The following is a 22,350-nucleotide window of genomic DNA, read 5'->3' as shown; positions in this document are numbered from 1 at the left end:
CCTCTGCCGTGGCGTTTTGTGGTGGCCAAAGTCGGCGTGCCCATCCTCGGCGCCGACTTTCTGGCCCATCACCACCTCTCGGTGGATGTGAGGAGGTGCACGCTGTGTGAGGACAATGGAACTGTCAGAGCGAGGGGCACCACTGCAGTAGTGTCCTCTTTGGGTCTCCGACCCACTGCCTCGCCCTACCAGTCGATGCTGGCGGAGTTCCCGGGCGTCACGGCCGACACCTCCCGTCCGCTTCCGGTACGCCATTCGGTGACGCATCATATCGTCACCACGGGCCCGCCCCGGAAGTCACGCCCTCGCCGTCTCGCTCCTGACCGGCTTGCTGTCGCTCGCCGAGAGTTCGACAAGCTCTACCGGCTCGGCGTCATCCGCCCGTCACAGAGCAGTTGGGCTGCGCCGCTCCACCTGGAACCGAAGGCCACTCCTGGCGAGTGGCGCCCGTGCGGGGATTACCGGGCTCTCAACGCTGCCACCGTCCCCGACCGGTACCCTCTCCCGTACCTCCAGGACTTCGCCTCTCAGCTGCACGGCTGCTCCATCTTCACCAAACTCGACCTCCACCGGGCCTACAACCAGATACCCGTGGAGCCGTCCGACGTGCCGAAGACCGCTATCACCACACCCTTCGGCCTGTGGGAAATGGTCCGCATGCCCTTCGGCCTGCGTAATGCCGGCCAGACCTTCCAACGCTTTATTGACGAGGTCTTGCGCGACTGCACCCACTGTTTCGCATATGTCGATGACATACTGATCGCGAGCTCGTCGGAGACGGAGCACATCGGACACGTGCGAAAAGTGATCCAACAGCTGGACGCGTACGGCGTGGTACTGAACGTCCACAAATGCGTCTTCGGCGTTCCGCGGCTGAACTTTCTGGGACACGACGTCAACTGTGACGGCATCGCCCCACTGCCGGACCGGGTGGCAGCCGTCCGGGACTTCCCGCTGCCTCGCACCGAGCGCGACCTTCGGCGTTTCATCGGAATGGTAACTTTTTACCACCGATTCATGCCCGACGCCGCCGCCCTGCTTCGCCCTCTGCACCGGCTGATCACACAACGCAACGCCAAGAGCGCTCGGCCCGTCCGTTGGACTGACGAGGCCCAGTCGACCTTCACCGCCGTCAAGGCGCGCCTGGCGGACACCACCCGACTGGCACACCCTCTGCCAGGTGCACCACTCAGCATCCAAGTGGATGCCTCGGATGTCGGCGTCGGCGCGGTCCTACAACAGTTCGTGGACGGCTGCTGGACACCGCTGTCCTACTTCTCCAAGACGCTCAAGCCTGCCGAAACGCGCTACAGCACTTTCGGGCGCGAGCTGCTGGCCTGCTACCTCGCCATCCGGCACTTCCGCCACAGTGTCGAGGGCCGGGAGTTCATCCTGTTCACAGACCATCGACCCCTGGTGTCGGCTGTGGGGTGCAGCTCCGATCGTCACGCTCCTCGCGAAACTCGTCACCTGGACTTCGTCAGCCAGTTTACTACCGATGTCCGTCACGTTCCCGGACGGAACAACGTAGTGGCGGACGCGCTCTCTCGGATCACGACCGTGCTCTCCGAACCTCGACCACCCCTGGACGACTTCGAGACTCTGGCGACGGCCCAGCAGACCGATCGGGAGCTCCAGGCGTTCGTCGCCACTCGTCACTCCCTCCGCCTGCGCTCCGTCGAGCTGCCCAGTGGTTCAACGCTGCTGGTGGACGAATCTACAGGTCGCCCTCGGCCACTGCTGCCAGAGGACCTCCGGCGACCCTACTTCCGCCTTCTGCACAGCCTGTCACACCCGGGCGTCCGTGGCACCCAGCATCTCGTCGCCCAGCGATTTGTGTGGCCCGGTATGAACCGTGACGTCGCGACGTGGACGCGTGCGTGTCTCCAGTGTCAGCGGGCTAAAGTGCAGCGTCACACGCGTACCCCAGTGCAACCGTTTCCGCTGCCGGCGGCACGGTTTGACCACGTGCACATCGACCTCGTGGGTCCGTTGCCCCCGTCGGACGGTAACCAGTACCTGCTCACCTGCGTGGATCGGTTCACGCGCTGGGCAGAGGCGCTGCCCTTGCCGGACATTCGTGCAGTGACAGTCGCCCGCGCGTTCGTCTCCGGATGGGTGGCCCGTTACGGCGTGCCGTCCTGCGTCACTACTGACCGAGGTGCACAGTTTGAGTCCAACCTGTGGGACCACCTGTCGCAGATCCTCGGCTGCCACCGCATTCGCACCACCAGTTACCATCCGCAGAGCAACGGTCTGGTGGAACGTTTCCACCGTCAGCTGAAGACTGCACTGCGTGCGGCTGATCCGCCGGTCCGCTGGACCGACCTCCTGCCCATGGCTCTTCTCGGCATCCGGTCGGCGCTGAAGGAAGACCTGGGCTGCACGCCGGCGGAGCTCGTCTACGGACAGCCTCTGCGCCTTCCGGGCGAACTCGTCTCTGCTGCGTCAGGTCCGACGCACCTGGATCCGGCGTCCTACGTGGACGAGCTGCGCCGGGCCATGCGCCGGGTTCGACCGGCGGCCCCTCGATCTCCATTCTCCGTCCTCCGTGCCTGTGTTTGTGCCGAGTGAGCTGCTGGACTGTCAGCATGTTTTCATTCGGCGAGACTCCTCTCGCCCACCGCTGACGCCGCCGTATGACGGTCCCTTTCGCGTGGTGCGCCGTTCAACCAAGACTGTCACCGTGTTCCGTAACGGTCGTAATGATACTGTCTCGCTGGACCGTGTCAAACCCGCCTTTCTTGATGCGCCGACTGCTACTCCGAATCATTGCGACCCGCCCCGTGACGCGCCGGGCCCCAACACTGCGGTGCCAGGTTCGGGACCTAAGCTCCTACTCCCATCCAAGACTCCACGCCGACCCATCGAGTCCGTTCCGTCCACTGCGGTCCCTGTACCTCCTGCGCCCTCCCCTGCCGACGGTCCTCCTGCGCTCTCCCCTGCCGACTGTCAGTCAGCGGCGGCGGCCGGCTCGTCGTGCCCGCCTGGTGCCATGCCGGCGGCGCCTCCGCTCCGCCCTGCCCTCCGTACCCGCTCCGGTAGAGAAGTCCGCCCGCCTCTCCGGTTCCGACACGTCACGTTCCTCTCCGTTCCCCAGTGACGTGTCTAGGGAGGGGGTATACTGTAGCGGGTGCAACAGCGCTCCGTTGCTAGCGACGGCGCCGTAGCGTGTGCAACCCAGCGGCGGCGTCGTAAACTAGTAAATCCTTTTGATGCACGCAGATGTCAGTGATTGATTGACACATATGTCTTGTGATTGTTTTCTGCCTTATATGTTATCTCTTGTAACCGTAGCTGTTGTATTGTCACGCCTTAAGAGGGTAATCTAGGAGCGCAGGTGTGGAGTAATTTTTCTTTGTCCAACTGTCACTGTAATTTGTAATATTACCATTTAGACGCTGAAACTACCTATGCAAGGTAGCCTTGCTAGAAATATAGTGTGCCAATTTTTGTTCAATAAATCAGTACGATCCACGATCGGTAACTCGTTCATCCTAGTCAAGCTCAGAGCTACCGACACGGGCCCACATCGGGAGTCTCCTCCTCCCTTGGAGTTGTGTGGTGCCGACGGTGGCGGATGGTAGTCTCTGCCTTGACAATCCTTTCACTCCCTCTCACAACGAGAGGTGAACTACTAGCGGTATACACTGCTAGCGGTTCAAGTGGCGACCGGCTACTTTCAGCCGTGCCACATGAGCATTAAAGGTCAAGACAAATCTCAATAACACCAAGTCGATGTTATCAGATCAAACCTACGGACCAGCTCAATAACACCAAGTCGGCATTATATGAGCGCCTTATACGGGCAACTTCTTAATAAAGTTCAATGATACCAAGTCGGTATCATCCGAACACAAAACTGAACCGAATGAATGTAGTCATTGAGCATATCTGGACATTCCTATACAACCCTATCCAGTTAAATAGTCACTTCTATCTTGCCAACGATGCGAACGAATTAATTTACGATGCATACGACCGAATAACTCGAAAGGACAAGTATCAGCAGAAGGTAAAGTAAGTAGACCCGCAGAAGTAAGACTAACCTGAATCGAATAAACTTCCAGAGATGCAGCGACCTCGACGATGCATCCAATGGAGACTGCCAATGCCGCATGCAGACCAAGAATTGGGCCTGACGAACGTGGAACCTAGTAGAGCCTGGAGCTTGAACCATTCCTGGTCACATCAGATATCAATGCAGCTGAAAATACACAGATATTGGCCCGTCAATTCATATTTCACAAACGAAATATAGAAAGCTTACGGACTACAAGAAGTACCAAGTCAGTCATCAACGAATCAGCCTGGAACAACAAAGAACATGAAAACTTCACAAACGAGAACATGCAGTGAATCAGAAGCATATATAATCAGGGTCCTGTTCGAGCAGAACAGAGTTTGAGATCCCGGACGAGCCCCCAATGTAATTTGAAAGTTGTCCCTTTGTATATGCTGCTATGCTGCATTGCTGTCTTATCGCTAGATATGTCTAGGGGATTGTGTCCTTCACTATATTACTCTATGTGTTGTCTAGGGATATTAACTACTGCACTGAAAACAAGATCGATGTATGTGTGTGTTTCCTCTTCTTCTAACACTATCCATTCCACCAGCACACAGACATGAACAAAAAGTAGATATATTGAAATGAGCCAAAAGATGAGGTCGAATCCAAAATGTCAAAAGGAAGCGATCGAGTCATTAAACGAGACAAGGCCGAAAATCAGTCCTGCACGAATAGCCGCTGCATTAGCACAGGCTGATATCGAAGAAGACGGAAGAGTGTCGAAAGAAGACCGAAAATCAGTCCCACTCGAGTTGCTATCGCACTCGAGTATGCCGATATTGTAGAGGCCGGAAGAGTGCCGAAAGAACAGCCTGCTGCCGCCAAGCCGAGCCAATCGGCTCCCTGGTCAGCGTCATGATGGCGGGCAGGCTGAAACACAAACAGCGCAGTGAGACCGGACAACGGCGGTCAACGGTCACCAAACAAAAAGCCGAAAGAGATAACCGAATGGTTAGCCGAAAGACAAAACAAACAGTTCAACCATATACCGAATAGTTCGGCAAGTTAAACGGACTTCCTAGAAGACATCACGTCACCTTGTCCCCACAGCACAGCTCCAAGAGAGCTGGCTGGGGCAGACCGTCCGGTCTGAGTCATTCTTACGTAGGTACTTACTTGTGCATGTTGAGTGGAGTGTTGGAGAGTGGATGTTGTTGAGTGTGGTGTGGACTGTGTGAGTGAGTCGCTGCTGCGTCTGGCGCCCGTTTTATACCTCTCTGACAGTCGTTTGCCCTTGGTGTGTGCGTTTTTACACCGGTCTTACCGGTCTTGCACAAAGGCGTCAGCTCATTATCAGTTGTTAACTGATCATCCTACATTCAGGTTCTCACGTTCCCTGTCTACCACTACGTGCTTAACCCTCGTCGAGTGTTTTTGTTGTGGTGCAAACGGTGGAGGTCAGCGAGATAGGAACCGCGCGAGCCGCCGCCGGTTGGTCGGCTTTGGCCTCCGGGCCGACTGACGGGGCGCTTCCCGTCGCTGGAAATAATGAGAGTCGCCGATGCCGCTCAGAGCAGACGGAAACGATATTTCTCACAGTACAATTTTGTCAATTTTGAAACGGCTATATCTCGCAAATTTTGGTACCGATTTACATTTTATGCATATCTTTAGAATCGGCAGAGTCTGGGGAGTTCATTGATTGGAAATTTATGCCGATTCCTTTCAATTTTTAAACCCTGATAATCCCTTTAAGTGGATAGGGCTTTTTCAGAGGCCAGTTTTACCAACAGAAAAATAGCCGCCTGCCGGAATTTGTTGAGTAAAGACCGTTTCACATACGGAGCGTAAACGCGATGGGCACGTAAGTGGCTAGGGCTTTCCGTTTACGTTCGGTATGTGTGGCGGTCTTTAGACAAAAAATTCCGGCATGCGGCTATTTTCATGTTGGTAAACTGGCCTCTGCACCCCGAAAAACCCATATCAGCCTCATTTTCCCGACTTGTGGGTCATTGACCTGACCTGGAAGGTCAACCAATGATCTAGGACCTTGAAATTGGGTATCATCGGCTTCCTCTCGTCACGGGCAACACGCTTGTTTTTCCGTGAAGCTCTAGGTCGATCAGGGGCCAAACGGTACCTAAGGGCCCCGGTTGGACTTGCCAAACGGCAAGTGAGGTTGGCACATGTGCCAAACACATGTGAGGGTTAACCCGCGCCCCGCTGGGCTATTCAGCCTTTCGCGCCCTGCTGGGGGGGGGGCAGATTCTGCCCCCCCCCCCCTGTCTAACTTCCGAACCGATGTTCGTAGAAAGATGGGGAAAACGGCAATCGAAAGCTCTAAACAATGCGGATCTAAAGAGCCGATCTTTTTGCTTAAGTAGGTCAGAGGTCAGGTCAAGGTCAGGTCAAAGGTACGTACAAAATGCAAGTTTCTACAGTATCGGCCTTGCACCGTACCTAGTTGCCGAAGAATGGACTGAGACTGATTGCCCAAAACGTGTTTTTAGGCTACCAAGACAAGATTCGTTGCATACAATGTCATGCAAAGGTCAAGGTCAAGGTCAGGTCAGGTCACCAAATGCGAAATATAGAAGAGGGCATGTGCGACACATGTTTTGGGTTATTTTAGTCATATAACCCGCGCCCCGTAGGGCTACCGGCGGACCCTACCACCCGTAGGGGGGGGGGGCCGTTTCGGCCCCCCCCCCTAAGATCTCGGAAAGTTACCGGCCGATTTTCAAAATTCAAACGGCGTTCGATAGCCCCACCCGGGAACTACCTTGTGACCAAATTTCATTGACCTAGGTCAAACCGATGACGTCACAGGTCAGGTCAAAGGTCAGATTTTCACCGTTCACAGGCAATTCAAGAAATGTGCTGTGAAAGCGAGTAAATTGGTAATTTATTGAAAACCATCGATGGTACATTGTTCTTCAAACACATACTTTGCTATCTGAGGTCACTGATACCAGGTCAGGTCACAGCGAGGTCAGGTCACCGGGGGTCACAATATGAATGTGTCGTGTGATACATGTTTTATGGTCCATTTTACATGACAAATGCGATTATGTGGGTTAGGCAGCCTTTGGGGCCAGCCTAGGTCACGTTTTGGTGAAGGTCAGGTCAAGGTCAGGTCAAATTAGGTCAAATTTCAAAGTTGATATTTTTGCATAAAATGGGCATCGATTCGATGCAGCTCGTCACGGGGAGTCTAATGATGGTCTTCGTTTTGCTCTACGAGTTCTAGAATTGCCAAAAATTGAGTTTGAAAATTTGACGTCATCATTTTTGAACAGTTTTTTCGCTATAACTTGGCCAAAAAACGAGGTATCGATCTGAAATTTGGTATGTAGATAGAAGACAGTAGGCACTATCACATATATTCCGTTTTTTTTTAAACTAAAAAAACTTTCTGGATTTTTTGGCGAATATATCCAAAAAAAATGCTTTTTTTATTTTTGGGGGCCAAAACTCAAAAATTTCAAAAATTCGAGATAGCAGTTTTGTAGCCCTGTCAATTTTACACCTTTTATGTCTTGATCATTTTTCTGTATCTTCAAAGCTGTAGTCCTGACAGGTCTTCTCGCGAAGGTCTTTTTTCGGTCGAAAATGACAGAACATGACGTCACTCTGACGTCATTTGTGGCCAACCTATCATAGCCTCTGGAAAAATTTTTGGTCACAATGTGTAAAATTGATGCCCGGAGGGGTCCTGAAAGTTTGATGGCGATATCTCCAGCCGTTTAGGAGATATCGACCGAAAAGGACAGGGGGGGCCGTTTCGGCCCCCCCCCCCCTACGGGGCGCGGGATAATTCAATGGGCGCACTCAATTAGTGATATGGACCACATCTGGATGAATTTCAGGTCGAGGCCAGGTCAAGGTCAGGTCAAGTGAGGTCAAGTTTATTGTTAAGACCTAAAAGGTGTCTATCTGATGCAGTTTCTCACGGCGAATCGAATGGTGCTATTTTTGTTTCCGTATGAGGTCTAGAAGTTCAAAAAAACATTTTGCGAAAATTTTGTGTGTCGTGAGTGACGTCATAAAAGTTTGTATATTTATAGCGCTCACGTTTTTGAACCGATTCTTCTCAAAATTGGCACATATACCACTTCTTTAACATATATTCCGGTTTTTCGATGAACACAAAATTTTGGATTTTTTGTTGAATATCCCCAAAAAGTCAGTTTTTTTAACAAAAAAAATGGACCAAAATCCAAAATTTTGAGAAAAAACGAGATAGCCATTTGATAGACAAAGTAGAATCACGTATAACCTTTTTGTTACGTCGTTACGTCTTGATTCCTTTAAAAATGAAGATGTTAGCGGCGTTTAACCCTCGCCGGCACAGGCCATTTTGCGTCCTTCGACGGCACAAGGGGGGGGGGCTGGTACGACCCCCCCCCCTCGCGTTTGACCCCTGATCGAGCTAGAGCTTCGCGGAAAAAACGAGCGTGTTGCCCGTCTTGAGAGGAAGCCGATGATACCCAATTTAAGGTCCTAGGTCATCGGGTGACCTTCCAGGTCAGGTCAATGACCCGAAAACCGGGAAAATCGGGACCTGTTAGAATGTCGTAAAGTGTGGCTGCTATGTGGTTTTCCGGGGTGCTGATCACGAATATCGTGTTAGTTTTGATCAGAGATGATGTTTTTAAGCATTTAGACCAGGTCGGGTCAGGTCAGGTCAGGTCAACCGGTAGGGGTTGTGACGGGTATTCGTAATGCGTGTCAACCGCCACTGGCAGCTTCGTAACATGTTACGAAAGCACCAAAACTACTTCGTAAATGTTCAAATGGTTGCTAAATTCGAATTCAGCTCCAAAAACTAGCCTAGAAACATGTAAAACTCGAAAAAGTGAACCGAGGTCACCCGAGGTCACCAAAGGTCAATGACCTGACCTGACCTTCAGGTGACCTTGACACCCACCCCAACGTATGGGAGCAACATCAAATCACATGTTTGAACGTTTGAAACCACGAAAAGCTTGCAAACGCGCGGTTAATGCGTGCCGACATACGCCGAATCGCGATTTCGGCCAAACATGGTCACGGAAAAGAGGTCACAGGTCAAAGGTCATTGGGGTCAGGGTCATTAAATTTTCAGGGAACGTGTAAAATTGATCAATGCGAGGGTGCTGAAAGTTTCGTCGCGATCCGCCGCTTTTTACGCGAGTTATTCGCGAAAAACCTTAGGGGGGGTTGCATTAACTCCCCTGTGCCGGCGAGGGTTAAAGTTTTGCAGTTTTTGAAGCAAAAATGGCGTGACATGACGTCACTTAAAACGTCATTTTCTCAAACATTTTCCTACAGATTTCGCTCAAATTTTCAGGGAAGTTGTTAAATTGATGTATAAGGCACTGAAAGTTTGATGTTACTGGCGTAACGCGTTTAGAAGTTATTGGCGAAAAACGGGAAGGGAGGGCAGATTCTGCCCCCCCCCCGTGGGGCGCCTCCCCGTATCAGTGTTTTGCCAGCTGCGAACGTATAAGGGGGGACCCCCCCCCCCCTCCCGCCCTGCCCGCTTGCTGCTTGGCCCTTATCGAGCTAGAGCTTGGCGGAAAAAACGAGCGTGCTGCCCAGTGCCCGTGACGAAAGGAAGCCGATGATACCCAATTTTAAGGTCCTAGGTCATTGGTTGACCTATAGGGATCAGGTCAATGACCCAAAAGTCTGGAAAATCGAAACCTGTTAGAATAATTCGTTAAGTGTGGCTGCCATGTTTTTTTCGAGGTTCGATCACGAATATCATGTGAGTTTTGATCACAGATGATGCCTTCATCATTCATGCATTGAGGCCACGTCGGGGGGTCAGGTCAGGTCAGGTCAACCAGTTGGGGTCCTGCCGGGTATTCATAGTAGGTGTCAACCGCCTCCGATAGCTTCGTAACATGTTACGAAGGCTGAAGGCACCATAACTATTTCGTAAATGTTCAAATGGCTGCTGAATTCGAATTCAGCTCCAAAAACTAGCCAAGCCTAGCCTATAGAAACATGTATGAAGTTCGAAAAGTGAACCGAGGTCATCAAAGGTCAATGACCTGACCTGACCTTCAGGTGACCTTGACACGCTCCATAATGCACGGGACCAACATCTTTCACATTTTTTGAACGTTTGTCGTTTACAACCACAAAAGAACAAAAAACGCGCGGATATTGTGAGCTGACATACGCAATTCGCGATTCCGGCTAAACATGACCTCGAGAAATAGGTCACAGGTCAAAGGTTATTTGGGTCAGAGTCATAAAACTTTCAGAGAAGGTGTAAAATTCATCAATTCGAGTGTACTGAACCGGGTTGCGGAGTCGATGGATTTTCGGCGACTCCGACTCCGACTCCGACTCCGACTTTCAAAAACCAGCTCCGACCCCGACTCCGACTCCGCGCAGAACTGTCGACTCCGACCGACTCCAACTACCGACTCCGACTCCGCAGCACTGCCAGGTCTGCGGAGTCGATTGATTTTCGGTGACTCCAACTCCGACTCCGGATCCGGTTTCCAAAATCGACTCCGACACCAACTCGACTCCGGGCAGATCTGTCGACTCCGACCGACTCCGACTCCGTCTCCGACTCCGCAGCCCTGGTACTGAGAGTTTCGTCGCGATCGTCCGCTTTTTGCGCGAGATATTCGTAAAAACCGGGGGGGGGTACAGTCCACAGTAAGTAATGTGTGGTTTCAGTCATGGGTATGTTCTTCTTCTGAAGCCTAGGAACGAATAGCCAGACTGCAACGATACTTTAAATGTAGCTTACATGTATCTTCACCCTTACAGCTACAACTTTATCTATTGACGTCTTCTTTTCAATCAGTCCGCATTTAAAAATCGTCGGTCAAAGCCATCCGTTGAGATTGGTAAAACCACACATTACTTTAGCGGTGGGCTGTAGGATCCGACCCACCATACACATGCGAGGGTTATTTGACATGTTTTGTGAAAGTTTGAAGCATGTGTCATGTGATCAAACCTTGTTAGGCATTCTTTGTCACAATATGGTCTCTATTGTTTAAAAATCGCCGAAAACCGAGCTTACCAGCAAAATGTAAATAAAAAACGTCGCACAGTTATTAGTTTTTCATGATGGCCATCTCGGAGTTCTAAAAAATTGCTTGGTATTCCCCTAAAATAGAAATCACTTTTTGGGACTTGCAGTCATTTGACTGGGGATGGGGTCAGATCCGATCCTTCCCAGGTGGATGCATAGGCGGCGGAACGGGGAGGGCACCGGGGCACCGTGCCCCCTTTGATTTACGCATTTCAACATTAGCCCTATGGGCGTTGCATGGAAATAATGGGACCAAAAGTCGGCAGTGCCCCCCCCCCCCCTTAATTGAAGGTGTTCCGCCGCTACTGGGTGGATGTGGGGACGGGAAGAGCTCAGACGATGCCGTGCTACCACCGCCTCACTCTCGACTTACGAGCGTGGTAATGTTCAGAAGCTCCGCCACCAGAGGAGGGTCGCGGGTGTCCGCACCCCTCCCCCTAATAAATTCACGTCCGTAATGCCGAATGCCGATCTATGTACAGCCCTCTGCAAACCGCGTGGTAGGTATTCTTTTTTCGACAAAAACGAGAATAATGCGAATATTATGCTATCGGTCATTCGCAAATCGTAACAGGAAGACACGCGAGACTCCGCACCTTAGATTGGCATCATCACCGTATTCATTTTCCTTCTAGTTCGGCAACAAAATCCAAAAGTTTATATTTGCCCCCAAAACAAACTTTTGCATTTTGTTGCCACACAAGGCGTATACGTTGCTTAGTGATACACCTAATCGAAGGAGTGGAGCATGGCGCATCTATTTGCAGTGAGTTCTGACCAACTGATAGCATAGCCTCTGAGTTATTATCGGTTTTGTCGAAAAAAGAATGCCTACCACGCAGTCTGCTGAGGGCTGTACATATAGTGTAGTCGACTACAAAATGATGTTCACTTTTCACAGGCAATTATTTGCCTGGAGTGTTAGGCTGTGCCGCATCACACGGGCTGAGTTCAGTGTCCCAATGCTCACAATCGACACGCTTAATTGCGTGATAAACGGCACAACTTAGCGCTCCGGTCAACTGATCGCTTCTGAGGAGTGGAACATTATTCTGTAGTCGACTATACACCTATGCCTATGTATACCTATGTATGTACACCACTGTGCACTGTGCTGGGTGTGTTGAATCTCACCCCCCTCAACCGTAAAACCGTGGCGGAGCATCTAAGAAGTCGTGTTAGGAATTGGGATATGCCGCGTGTTCAAATTTATCTTGTTGTGTGCTGAGCAAAATGTCGGCAACCGGTGTCACTGAGGACGGCCGGCCTGAGTTCCCGGTCGGTCACCGGCCGACCAGGGAAGCTTGCCGCGTGACGTCACGCCGGCTCGCGCCAGAGCGGGCGCCCTCCCTCGCTCTCCCTCTCTCGAGCCAGCCGACCGGGCGACCCGCTCCCGCAAAGTCAAGGCCGTATAAGCAGTGAGGCTGAGGCCGGGGCGTTGGGAGGTGTGTGGCGCTCTCAGCCCCTGACGCGCGACGCACGGCGGCTCTGACCTGGCCTAGAGGCGGGACAGGCGTATTCAGGTGAGTGCTCCCGGCTCCGCGAAATGAGCGCACTAGGGTCTTGGGACTAGAGTTGCAAAATTTCCCTACTGCACTACCGGCATGCCGGTAATTTTTCACTACCGCAGGTTTTTTTTTCGTGGTATCTGACATGTCTTGCCGTTAGCATGCCGGTATTTTTGATTTTGCAAAAAAAAATTATCAGCATATGATTCAAACTTTGGACACTAAGAGGCTATTGAATTGTAATAACAGCAATCTTAGCCACTGCAGAATACATTTTGTGGTAGAAGTTCCATTGCTAAGGGTAGGGGTAACACAAGAACCTAGCAGCATTTTACAGATATATATACAGGTTTTTTAGTGTGCCGGTAATTTGGCGGTTTTTTTTGCTTGGGGGTAGCATGCCGGTATCCCAGAAAATGTTTGTGGGGCGGGGCGGTGCCGGTAGCAGCCCATTGGGAAAACTTTGCAACTCTACTTGGGACCACACCTTGGGACCACAGGGTAGTGTGTTTCGAGCGGTAGGTGATTCTGGAATCCGCAGTTGGATTTTAGAATTTTGGTGTATTTTAGCCCGTCCACTGTGCAGCTGCTTAATTTTACAGGACCATATTTCCATCCTTAAAACCAATCCTCGAATAACTATCTTGATTCTTGATACCTACAGCTGCAAGAGCCGCTTCAGCAGAGCTTGCTAACGTGGGGCCTGACCTCAAGGGCTATAATCCATATACTAAGTAGGTAATCGGGAGGATTTAGAAACCAAAGTAAGCCGTGCCCACCAGCCGCACACGCTCCGCCCCACTCGCTCACAACTGGTCGCGGTGTCGCTCCTTGAAGTACCAACCGCAGGTCGTCTGTGTCGGGAATCTTCACACCGCTGCATCGGACGGAGGAGCGTCTCTCGGACCCGAGCGCTCACTACCGGGAGTTAGACAATATAGACATCCTACCAGCATACTCCTTCCAGGGGTATCGATTTGTGAAAATGGTTGGGGTGCCCAGAGCTAATGCAGAACTCACATGCTATCAGGGGCGTCGCCACAGATTTTCGAAGGGGGGGGGACGGATCGGCCGACTACAAACCCAAAATTGGGCATTGTTACTGTACTTTTTCAGGCCGATGCATTATCTGCTCAACGATAATGGGCTGAATTCCTATACGGTACACGTCTGTCTGAAGTCAGTTTCATTTTGACACGGTTAACCAGAACCTCTGGTCTTCTATCAGGGTAGGTATAATTGTTGACGTATGCCGTCAATCTGATAGTTAATGCATACTAGCGCCCATCGAGCGTGAGCAATGACGGTTCAAATTAAGGGGGTCGCTGATTAGGCACCTTTCCCTATTCGTTACGATCCTTGCAAGTTTCAACGCTTAACTTCGAGAAAGCCACCAATAGACCTGCCGAATTGAAAGATATGTACTATGTAGCATGACTCTTTGACCAATTCCGGCCGTCGTCTCCGCTGTTTAAATTTCAGGAAGCCGAGCCGGAGGGCTGGAGGCAGCCATGGCGTGGCACCAGTTGCAATACCAAAGTGGCTTTGGGAACGAGTTTGCCACGTGTGACCCGCGCTGCCCGGATGCGCTACCGAAGGGTCAGAATAACCCTCAGAAGTGTCCGTACGGCCTCTACGCCGAGCAGCTCTCTGGCACAGCTTTCACGGGTGAGTCGGGAGCAGCGGCAGTCCCAGCGGGATCCGGGTGGTCGACTCATCGTGTCACCCATCACCACTACCGAGTGCTGCAACTTCCGAGTTGCCAGGATTTTTATTATTGGTAATGGCGCGGTCAAAACTTTCTTTTTAAGTGGGACTTAGTAGGTATAATGCAGGAAGTGTGACCAGACCAATGTCCTTCAAAGCGCGGTGCATATTTATAGTGCTGTCGTTTTTGTCACACCTTATATCGACACCTTTTTTTTTAAACCCCACATCTGCTCTCCCGTGAATTTCCGGGAGGCACGAAAGATCTCCTTTTAAAAGTGTCCAATCGTCCGATCCTGATCAAATATGTGTGTTCGTAGGCCTGTTCTGGTATTGTTTTATCTGCCAAGACAGACAAACTTGAGGAAAATCGAGTGATTGTACCTTTTTTTGAAGGTCTCTAACCAACTTGTCTGAAATTCACCGGAGAACAAATGTGGGGTTTAAAAAAACGGTGTCGATATGTAGGTGTGTCTTTTCGGCACCTGTGGTCAATTTGTCAGCTCTGGATTGCTTTCCATCATATTTTCCATGCACCCGGCTGGGAGGGCGGGGTGTGGGGGGCATAAGTATTAAGTAGCTCCCTTAACCCGCGCTCGTAAGGTTCTCTGACATATATTCCGGTTTTTGAAAATTTCCCCAAATTTCAAAAAATATTCCAAGAAAGCTAAATTTTGAGTTAGAAAGTCGATAGATCTAGGGATTATTATAATTTTGAAATTTAGATATATCCATTTTGTTTGCCATACCTTTTTGTACCTACAGTTCAATGTTTGAGTCGCTAAGTAGAAACTCTGATTTTCTGCGATTTTTCTCCGTGAACAACTTTTTCTTCAGGAGTTGTGTAGAATTAAAGTCCGGAGAAGTACTGAAGCCGTCTCTGAGTTATCTGCGAAAAACCACGGGCCCCCTTGTGGTCAGGGCTGCGGAGTCGGAGTCGGAGTCGGAGTCGGAGTCGGTCGGAGTCGACAGTTGTGACCGGAGTCGGAGTCGGAGTCGGAGTCGGAGTCGATTTTAGAAACCCGAGCTGGAGTCGGAGTCGGAGTCACCGAAAATCTGTCGACTCCGCAGCCCTGCTAGGTCTGCGGAGTCGGGAGTTGGAGTCGGTCGGAGTCGACAATTCTGCCCGGAGTCGGAGTCGGAATCGGAGCTGGTTTTTGAAAGCCGGAGTCGGAGTCGGAGTCGGAGTCGCCGAAAATCCATCGACTCCGCAGCCCTGCCTGTGGTTTTTCGCAAATATTCGAAAGAGCGTACAAATAATGAAGAAACTACTTCGGTCTCTTTTTAGGTCAAGTCGAAGGTCAGGTCATAAATTATACGAGTTCATTGAAGGCCAAATTTCGCCGATTTTGAAGTCGAATGTCGACAATTTTCAACAAACCGACGCATAACTCTAAAACAATAGAGCTACAGCGCTCCGGGAAAGTGCATTTCATAACCCTATTAACACTTTCTGAGTGTGTCTCTCAGATTTGACCTAACGACAACGGGTTTGCATGCAGGGGGGGGGGGGCAAAAACTGCCAAAATAGAGCTTGTTGCGGGGGCAGTTTTTCTGCAATAGCTTTTGACTGAAATCTTGCACGAGCTTACTTTTACCGGCATCGTGTTCCTCTCGTCAAGCGCATCGAATGAACTAGCTGAAAGCCGGGGGAAGCCCGGCCACCCCGTTTCCGGCTAAATTATTCACAATAAAATGCTCAACTGTTTGTCCTTTCAGCGTGACAGCTAAGGTAACGCCAACAAAAAAAGTTAAAGCTAACAAGAATTGTATATTGTTAAAGTTAGAAAGGAAAAATGATATTTTAAGGGTTTTTAGCTAAAAGGTGAGATATGTTGCACCATTAATGTTATACCATACAGTGCTAATATTTATACGAATGTTATGTAAGGACCGTTTAAGTGTTTGTAGTGAGGGGTGATGAGGCCGGCTGGCTTAGTATGACATTTTTTCGAACATCGCTGTTCTAAAATAAGAATTAGCACATTGGGGTAACTCCGGGCGAGTGGCCAAGCTTACCTCCAACCGAGAGCAATGCCACTATACCACTGTTTTCCATGAGATAATAGGTACTGAGTAGGTTTGGTTTACACCTAGATCAAAGATAAATTTCGAAAATAAACATGTTATCATAGACAAAGCCTCTTCGGCCTGTCGCTCTATTCCAGTGCCTATAAGTATCAGGTATATGGATGAAGGGCGATTGCTTGCCTGGTTTTTACTGTACAATATGGGAAATATCCGCTCCATTTTAACGCTCCATTTTTAATTTACCCTCCATCAGTTTATATCAATAAGTGACTAAGTTTATGTTTGTATGCTACAGGAACAGTCATGTCACTTGAGGTCAACTACTATGCATTTCAGACCCCATGAGACCCTAATTTTCGGCGATAATTTCTTCAATTTTTGTCCAATTAGCTTGAAATTTTGGCAGACGATATTCGAGCTCAAGCGCCAATTTTTGTCAATATGGTCTCTTAACAAAATATCAAAATTTAGAGCACTTGTCGTTGGCTCGTAATGTTAATCAGTTTTTGCACCCGGATAGAGGCTCGCTCGCTACCGCACCGGATTGGATAGGAGCGCTGGCCAATCACGCCGGGCCCAACTAAACTCCGCCCACTGGCCGTGACCGCGATGGGTCAATGCCGCTTCAGTCGGTGTCAGCACCACGGAGAGGTCGGAGCGGGACCACATAGGTCCCGCTCCTGGAGACAAGTGGACAAGTGGATACTGGAGACAAGTGGAAGCTGGCAAAGTTGTTTCGGGACGAAAGCCAAAAAATTATCCGTTTGAGGGCATTTGGTATCCTCTTCACCTTATTTTCCACCTTTGAAAGATTTCCCATTTTATTTTTCCTAGGATAAGAAGCTTCTGTTTTTACCTAATATCGCAACAAAAATCAAAAATGGGCCTGGAATAGTGCCTTTTTCGCCTAAAAGTTTTTCGGTTTTTAGATATGTATAACAACTGTAGTGGGCTCACCTGCAAACAGGCGTCGGGCAACAATCGCGAATGCGGCGCACTTGTGACAATAAGCAAAGGTCATTATAGTGTTACGACCATACGACGTACGGGAATGAGTTATCAGCTGTCTAATCGTAGACAACACAATGTCGAGCCTTAAACTGTAAGCCCGTATTGGTATTGTTTCTTTTATTTGGCTGTCGAACATTATTTATGGTTTGAAATATGATTTTATGTAAAATAATTGATATGAAAAAGCCGTCTTATAAGTTATGACCCCATTTCACCACACGCAAGTGGCAGAAATGACAATGATCAGCTGACGCATTTTTCTTGGCCGAAGTCAGAGCGCGCGGCCCGACGCACCACGCGTATTTGGAAATTCCGACCTCGACGAGCATCAGAAGCCACCTAACAGGCGTGTTCGAAACCGCAGATGATGATGATGAACGGGTTTATCGAAACTTGATTGGATGAGCATATCGGTAATAGCGATTTCAGTGTGTGCATTTATTGTTCATAGTGGTGTGAAATGTGGTTGGGGTACGACCGACAACCCGTCGGGGCGAATTTCGCACTGGGGTACTCAAAATTTGAAGAATTTAAGACGTTTCCATGAGTTTTGAAGGTATGGATAAGTTCTAAAAATCCGGTTCTCCTTATCTGGGCCATTAACTCCATACGGTCCAAGAAAGCTGGCACACTACCTTTAAACGTCGAACCAGCTCAGAATATTCAGAATGATCAGAATCAAGGTAGGATCTATTGGAACGGAACCGGCCGTAGAAGGAAAGATGGAGAGACTCTTGGACTCTGAACATTTATTTAAGCCGGAGTTGCACCTATCTCATCGTCAGGTTGGGCAAGGTCACTACCCGATTACCTATAAGATCATGTGTAAGCCTCTGCTTGACCCAAAAATATTGATATATTTGGCAGTGCCGAGGAAGGCGCAGAAAGCAACAAGGTAGGATGAAGAGTCTCGGGCAGGGCACGGCCGATTGCCTGGGGCATCGCTCCAGCGAAACGACCGTATTCGTGATTCGTGAAGCGGTGCGGGGCGCCGGGTGGGGTAGCAGCGTAATGTGTCGTATGGTAGAAATGGCCTTAATCGCGGTGTCATGTGTGTGTTATATTGTTAAGACGTGCACAAAAAGAAATAGCAATGTGGCAGGCGGACGTTGGGCACTACACGAGAACGATCATGGCAATAAACTCGCATCATTTTTGTAAAACTTAAGTAACAGTAGTTATGTCCTCAATGGTGAGGAAACTATCTCTAGGCTTTTACTTTTCATGTTTGTATTTCAACACACAAGCTCTGGGGGCAAAGTTAGCCTGGCGACCTCCTCAACCCAAGTCGATGATCAAATGGATTAGTCCTGAAGGTGTTCAATGCTTATGTTGCACCGGGATGATATAAATCGATCACGCCGGCATACATTCCTAATCAAATTTCATATATCAAACGCATAAATTGCATCATGTTAATGGTGATTCTGTTTAGCAATTTTGACGTAGTCTGACGTGATACATAATCTTACGCAATCATTTGAAATCAACAGCGTCTTTTATGCGCGTTTTTTCGCAAGCCCCGAATCTTGTGTGGAAATATATATTTCTTGTGACTGAACAAGGTGTACGTACATTTGTGATAGATACGATTAGTCGAGGGCTTCAGCTGGTGCGTTACTTATGCGCGCTATTTAGCTCATTCGATGAAATTACGGCTGCAACGACAACTGCACGGCAGCTACGGTCCATGCGAGCCGCCCCGGTGCGACAGCTACTGCCCCGCCTTGCCCCGCCCGCTCCACGCAGCCGACTGACCGGCCAAGGTCACTACCCCGTCCGCCGGGAGGGCGGAGCTTAATGGTCACGTGTTTGTGACGTCACACCTACGCACGGATAGCCTCTACTCCACTGACGGATTTACGGAGCCGATTTTAACATTACGAGGCAACGACAAGTACCCTAAAATTTGATATTTTGTTAAGAGACCAGTATAACGCCTTTTGGGGCGACTAACGGAGCGAGCGAGAGGGTGGGCCTTGCACGTGCGAAATTGTGAGGGGGTACCTCCAACTGACTTGTGCACGGCACCCTACTAAACGGTCTCTAGCGATGTGCCAAATTTGGGCACAATCGGCCCAGCCGTTCTCGAGATCTGGAAGCGGCACCCTGCACGTGCGCACGCGCAAAATGGGTCCCAACTGACTTGTGCACGGCACCCTACTAACCGGTCCCTAACTGTGTACCAAATTTGAGCGCAATCGGTCGAGCCGTTCTCGAGATCTGGAAACGACCCCTGCACGTGCGCACGTGCAGCAGCACCCCAACTCTGGCACATGGATATGCAGTGTCTAGTGGGTGCCTACCTACATGCCAACTTTCAGCGCAATCGGCCAAGTAGTTACCGAGATATTGCAACAATTACAAAACTGACACCTCTTCGTTTTGCACGTGGCACGTGCATAAGGGGTCACCCACATGCATCGGGAATAGTCCAATACTTGGTAGAAGGAATGAAGCTACCCTACAAAATTTACCGCATGTAAATCGGTCAAGTGGTTGCTGAGATATAAGCCTCGCAAAAGCGTGACCACGGCCGGCCGGCCGGCCGGCCGGCCGGCCGCTCATACTCAGAAATTTCCGTTAATCTAAGGAAAGACTACGCTCGCTTCGCTCGCTCCGTAACCATATTGGCTAAAATTGGCGCTTGAGCTGAAATGTGCATTGTGAAAATTTGAAGCGAATTGGACAAATAGTAAATAAATCATCGCCGAAAATTAGGGTCTCATGGGGTCTGAAAAGCATAGTAGGGTCAAACTACGTTTTTGCAGATAACGCGACAGACAATGGAGCTAGAGCTTCAAAAATGGTGTCGTTGTGTTCTTCTTCATCAGCCAAGTCGAATGATATGCAATATGATGCATTTAGGTTAAAAAAATTAAGGAATTTCGAAATACACATTCTTGTCAATTTTGCATTACGATTTTTATCGACCCGTACTGTATATACTCTTGGTTCTTTTTGTATACTGGGGTATACATCGTCTTATGTCGATCTCTACGGAATTCACTAAATGCTAGGCTATTTCATGGCCATGCGTTGCATTCATCATGCCATGGTCCGCCACCTGGTGGCTAAATTTATATCCTCAAGTTGAATTTGTTGACGCCTCAGCGCTTCAATCTTCCCGGCATCTCGGCGGTCGCAGCATAGAGGCACGTCTCCTAATTATTTTCGGGTTATTTCTTTTTGAGAGTATGACTCATTGAAAACTGTTGTTTTGCTAACATAACCATTCGTTATTGATCATTGCTTGCAGGTTTTGTAAACAAAATTGTATGTTTGAAACTTCTCAGAAAGAGTTAAAGGTCATGTATACTAAGGTATACTAATGTCCTTGGTCTGAAAAATTTTGAGACGTGCTTAAGAAGTAGCACTACAATTATTGGGAGGAATTGGCCTCTGAAAAAATAAATGTACACCCGAGTGACCAACGGGATCCTGCACGACGGAGAAATGTAAACGTCAGTATACAACGGACTGTGCCTAGGACTAGTCATGTATACTGTAGTATACATGGTCGCTGGTTTAGTTAAAGCCATTTTTGTGGCTCACACACAGCATTATGCCTTCAAGTGGCTCTGTAGTTGAGCGTTGACATTCTTCAAATCGTTGGTGACCTCAATGACCGTAGATCCTCGCTCAAAGTTTGATAAATCGCTCGATAAATTAGAATCCGACCCCTAAGCACAAAGACATAGGCAAGCACCTTTCTAAAACACACCGTACGGCGATTTTTTTAGAGATGTCGCTTCAGATAATGCTGCAAGGTCTTCCTCTACTGCTTATCGATTCGCAACAGGTGCTACAAGTTCCATGTCTTCAAAGGAAATGGCAACTAAAGACCTAAGAGCAGTGGGCAAGGGGCAGAAGAAGTGGACGTTAATGGCGAACGGTGTTGATAATTAAACGTGTCAATACTATTAGCCATTTTACGCCCTAAACAAACGAAAAAATACACTTTGGTGATTGTATGGAAGTTTTCATGGGTTGCATTTCAGTCATATTTTATAGGCTTTGAGTATTTTTGTATATCACAGTATGCATGTCATTGCGCATGCGCGATCACCTTCATGGCTGAAATGTCACCAATATGGTCATTATTGGCACCAAAGCTCTCAACCAAAAAAGTTTCGTTGCTCTCCATTCATGGGCTAATTGGCGGGACTCAAGAGGATATGTGGTAGACGCTAGCTAAAATACCAGTTCACATAATGGTTTCATCATCTCGTTGTAAAGCACTGGAGAGGTGGCCGGCGTTACCCCTATGCCGGGCTTACCCCAGAAAAATCAACACTTGTTTAAAACTCGATTTTCTCAACCTTATACTATTTCCACGAAACCGAATTTTTGGGAAAACATGGCCAATTAACTTATCTAGCTAACAGGATATCAACATTTTATACAGCACGTTTGGTATGTAATAAAAATGAAAAAGAGCTTACTATGCCGGGCTTCCCCCAGCTTCCCCTAATTTGACCTTGAACGGTCAACTTGAAAATTTGACCTCAGATCAAGGTCGTGAACATAAACCACTATAAGCCACTGTATATATTATATATATGGTATATAGTGGTCTATGTCGTGAACTTACTGGAAAGGGTCATATGACATATCGGTCCATCTGTAACACCGAGCTGAACACAGCTATAAATAAGGCATTTTCATCGCTCTAGCTTGCCTCTATCAAAAGTTATTGGCGAATCGCGAAAACTGTAAGATACCATTCGTGACCTGAGGTGATGACATTGGGGCATGAACAGGGGGTCACGGGTGCCATTTTCATGTTCAGTGTGTGATATTTACTTGAAATTCAGTGTTTGAGAGTGTTTAGATTAACGTTCGTCAAAAAAGCGCCTTTAAAACCCTCGCCCCGTTGGGGGGGCCATTTTGGCCCTCCCCCTGTGGTTTTTCCTGAATAGCAAGAAAACGGCGGCGCGCAGCGCCGCCAAATTTTTAGTACCTTCCCGGGCATCAATTCGACACCTTCACACCAAATTTCAAGTCTTAGGTCACCACCCTAGGTCAGGAGT

The 22,350-nt window shown here is 49.1% G+C and overlaps 1 protein-coding gene and 1 long non-coding RNA gene across 2 annotated transcripts in view; one reads left to right on the top strand and one right to left on the bottom strand.

Annotated features, from left to right (window-relative positions):
• Positions 1 to 4,629: 4,629 nt before the first annotated feature.
• Positions 4,630 to 5,599, bottom strand: LOC122393282. Its single transcript, XR_006258672.1, has 2 exons — positions 5,189 to 5,599; positions 4,630 to 4,942 (listed from the first exon to the last, which is right to left on the bottom strand). It is a non-coding gene; the product is annotated as an uncharacterized LOC122393282 (long non-coding RNA).
• Positions 5,600 to 12,346: 6,747 nt separating this feature from the next.
• LOC122393281 (homogentisate 1,2-dioxygenase-like) overlaps positions 12,347 to 22,350 on the top strand; it is a 31,414-nt gene continuing 21,410 nt past the window's right edge. Inside the window, exons 1-2 of the mRNA XM_043389175.1 lie at positions 12,347 to 12,583; positions 14,051 to 14,236. Coding sequence (XP_043245110.1) covers positions 14,080 to 14,236 — 157 coding nt within the window. The 5' untranslated portion in view covers positions 12,347 to 12,583; positions 14,051 to 14,079. The remainder of the gene's footprint in view (positions 12,584 to 14,050; positions 14,237 to 22,350) is intronic.

Source organism: Amphibalanus amphitrite, unplaced genomic scaffold, assembly GCF_019059575.1.
Source record: "Amphibalanus amphitrite isolate SeventyFive unplaced genomic scaffold, NRLGWU_Aamphi_draft 000527F_arrow, whole genome shotgun sequence".
Taxonomy (NCBI): Eukaryota; Metazoa; Arthropoda; class Thecostraca; order Balanomorpha; family Balanidae; genus Amphibalanus; species Amphibalanus amphitrite.
The sequence above is the reverse complement of the archived record's forward strand: the minus strand, read 5'-3'. Positions and strand labels throughout refer to the sequence as shown.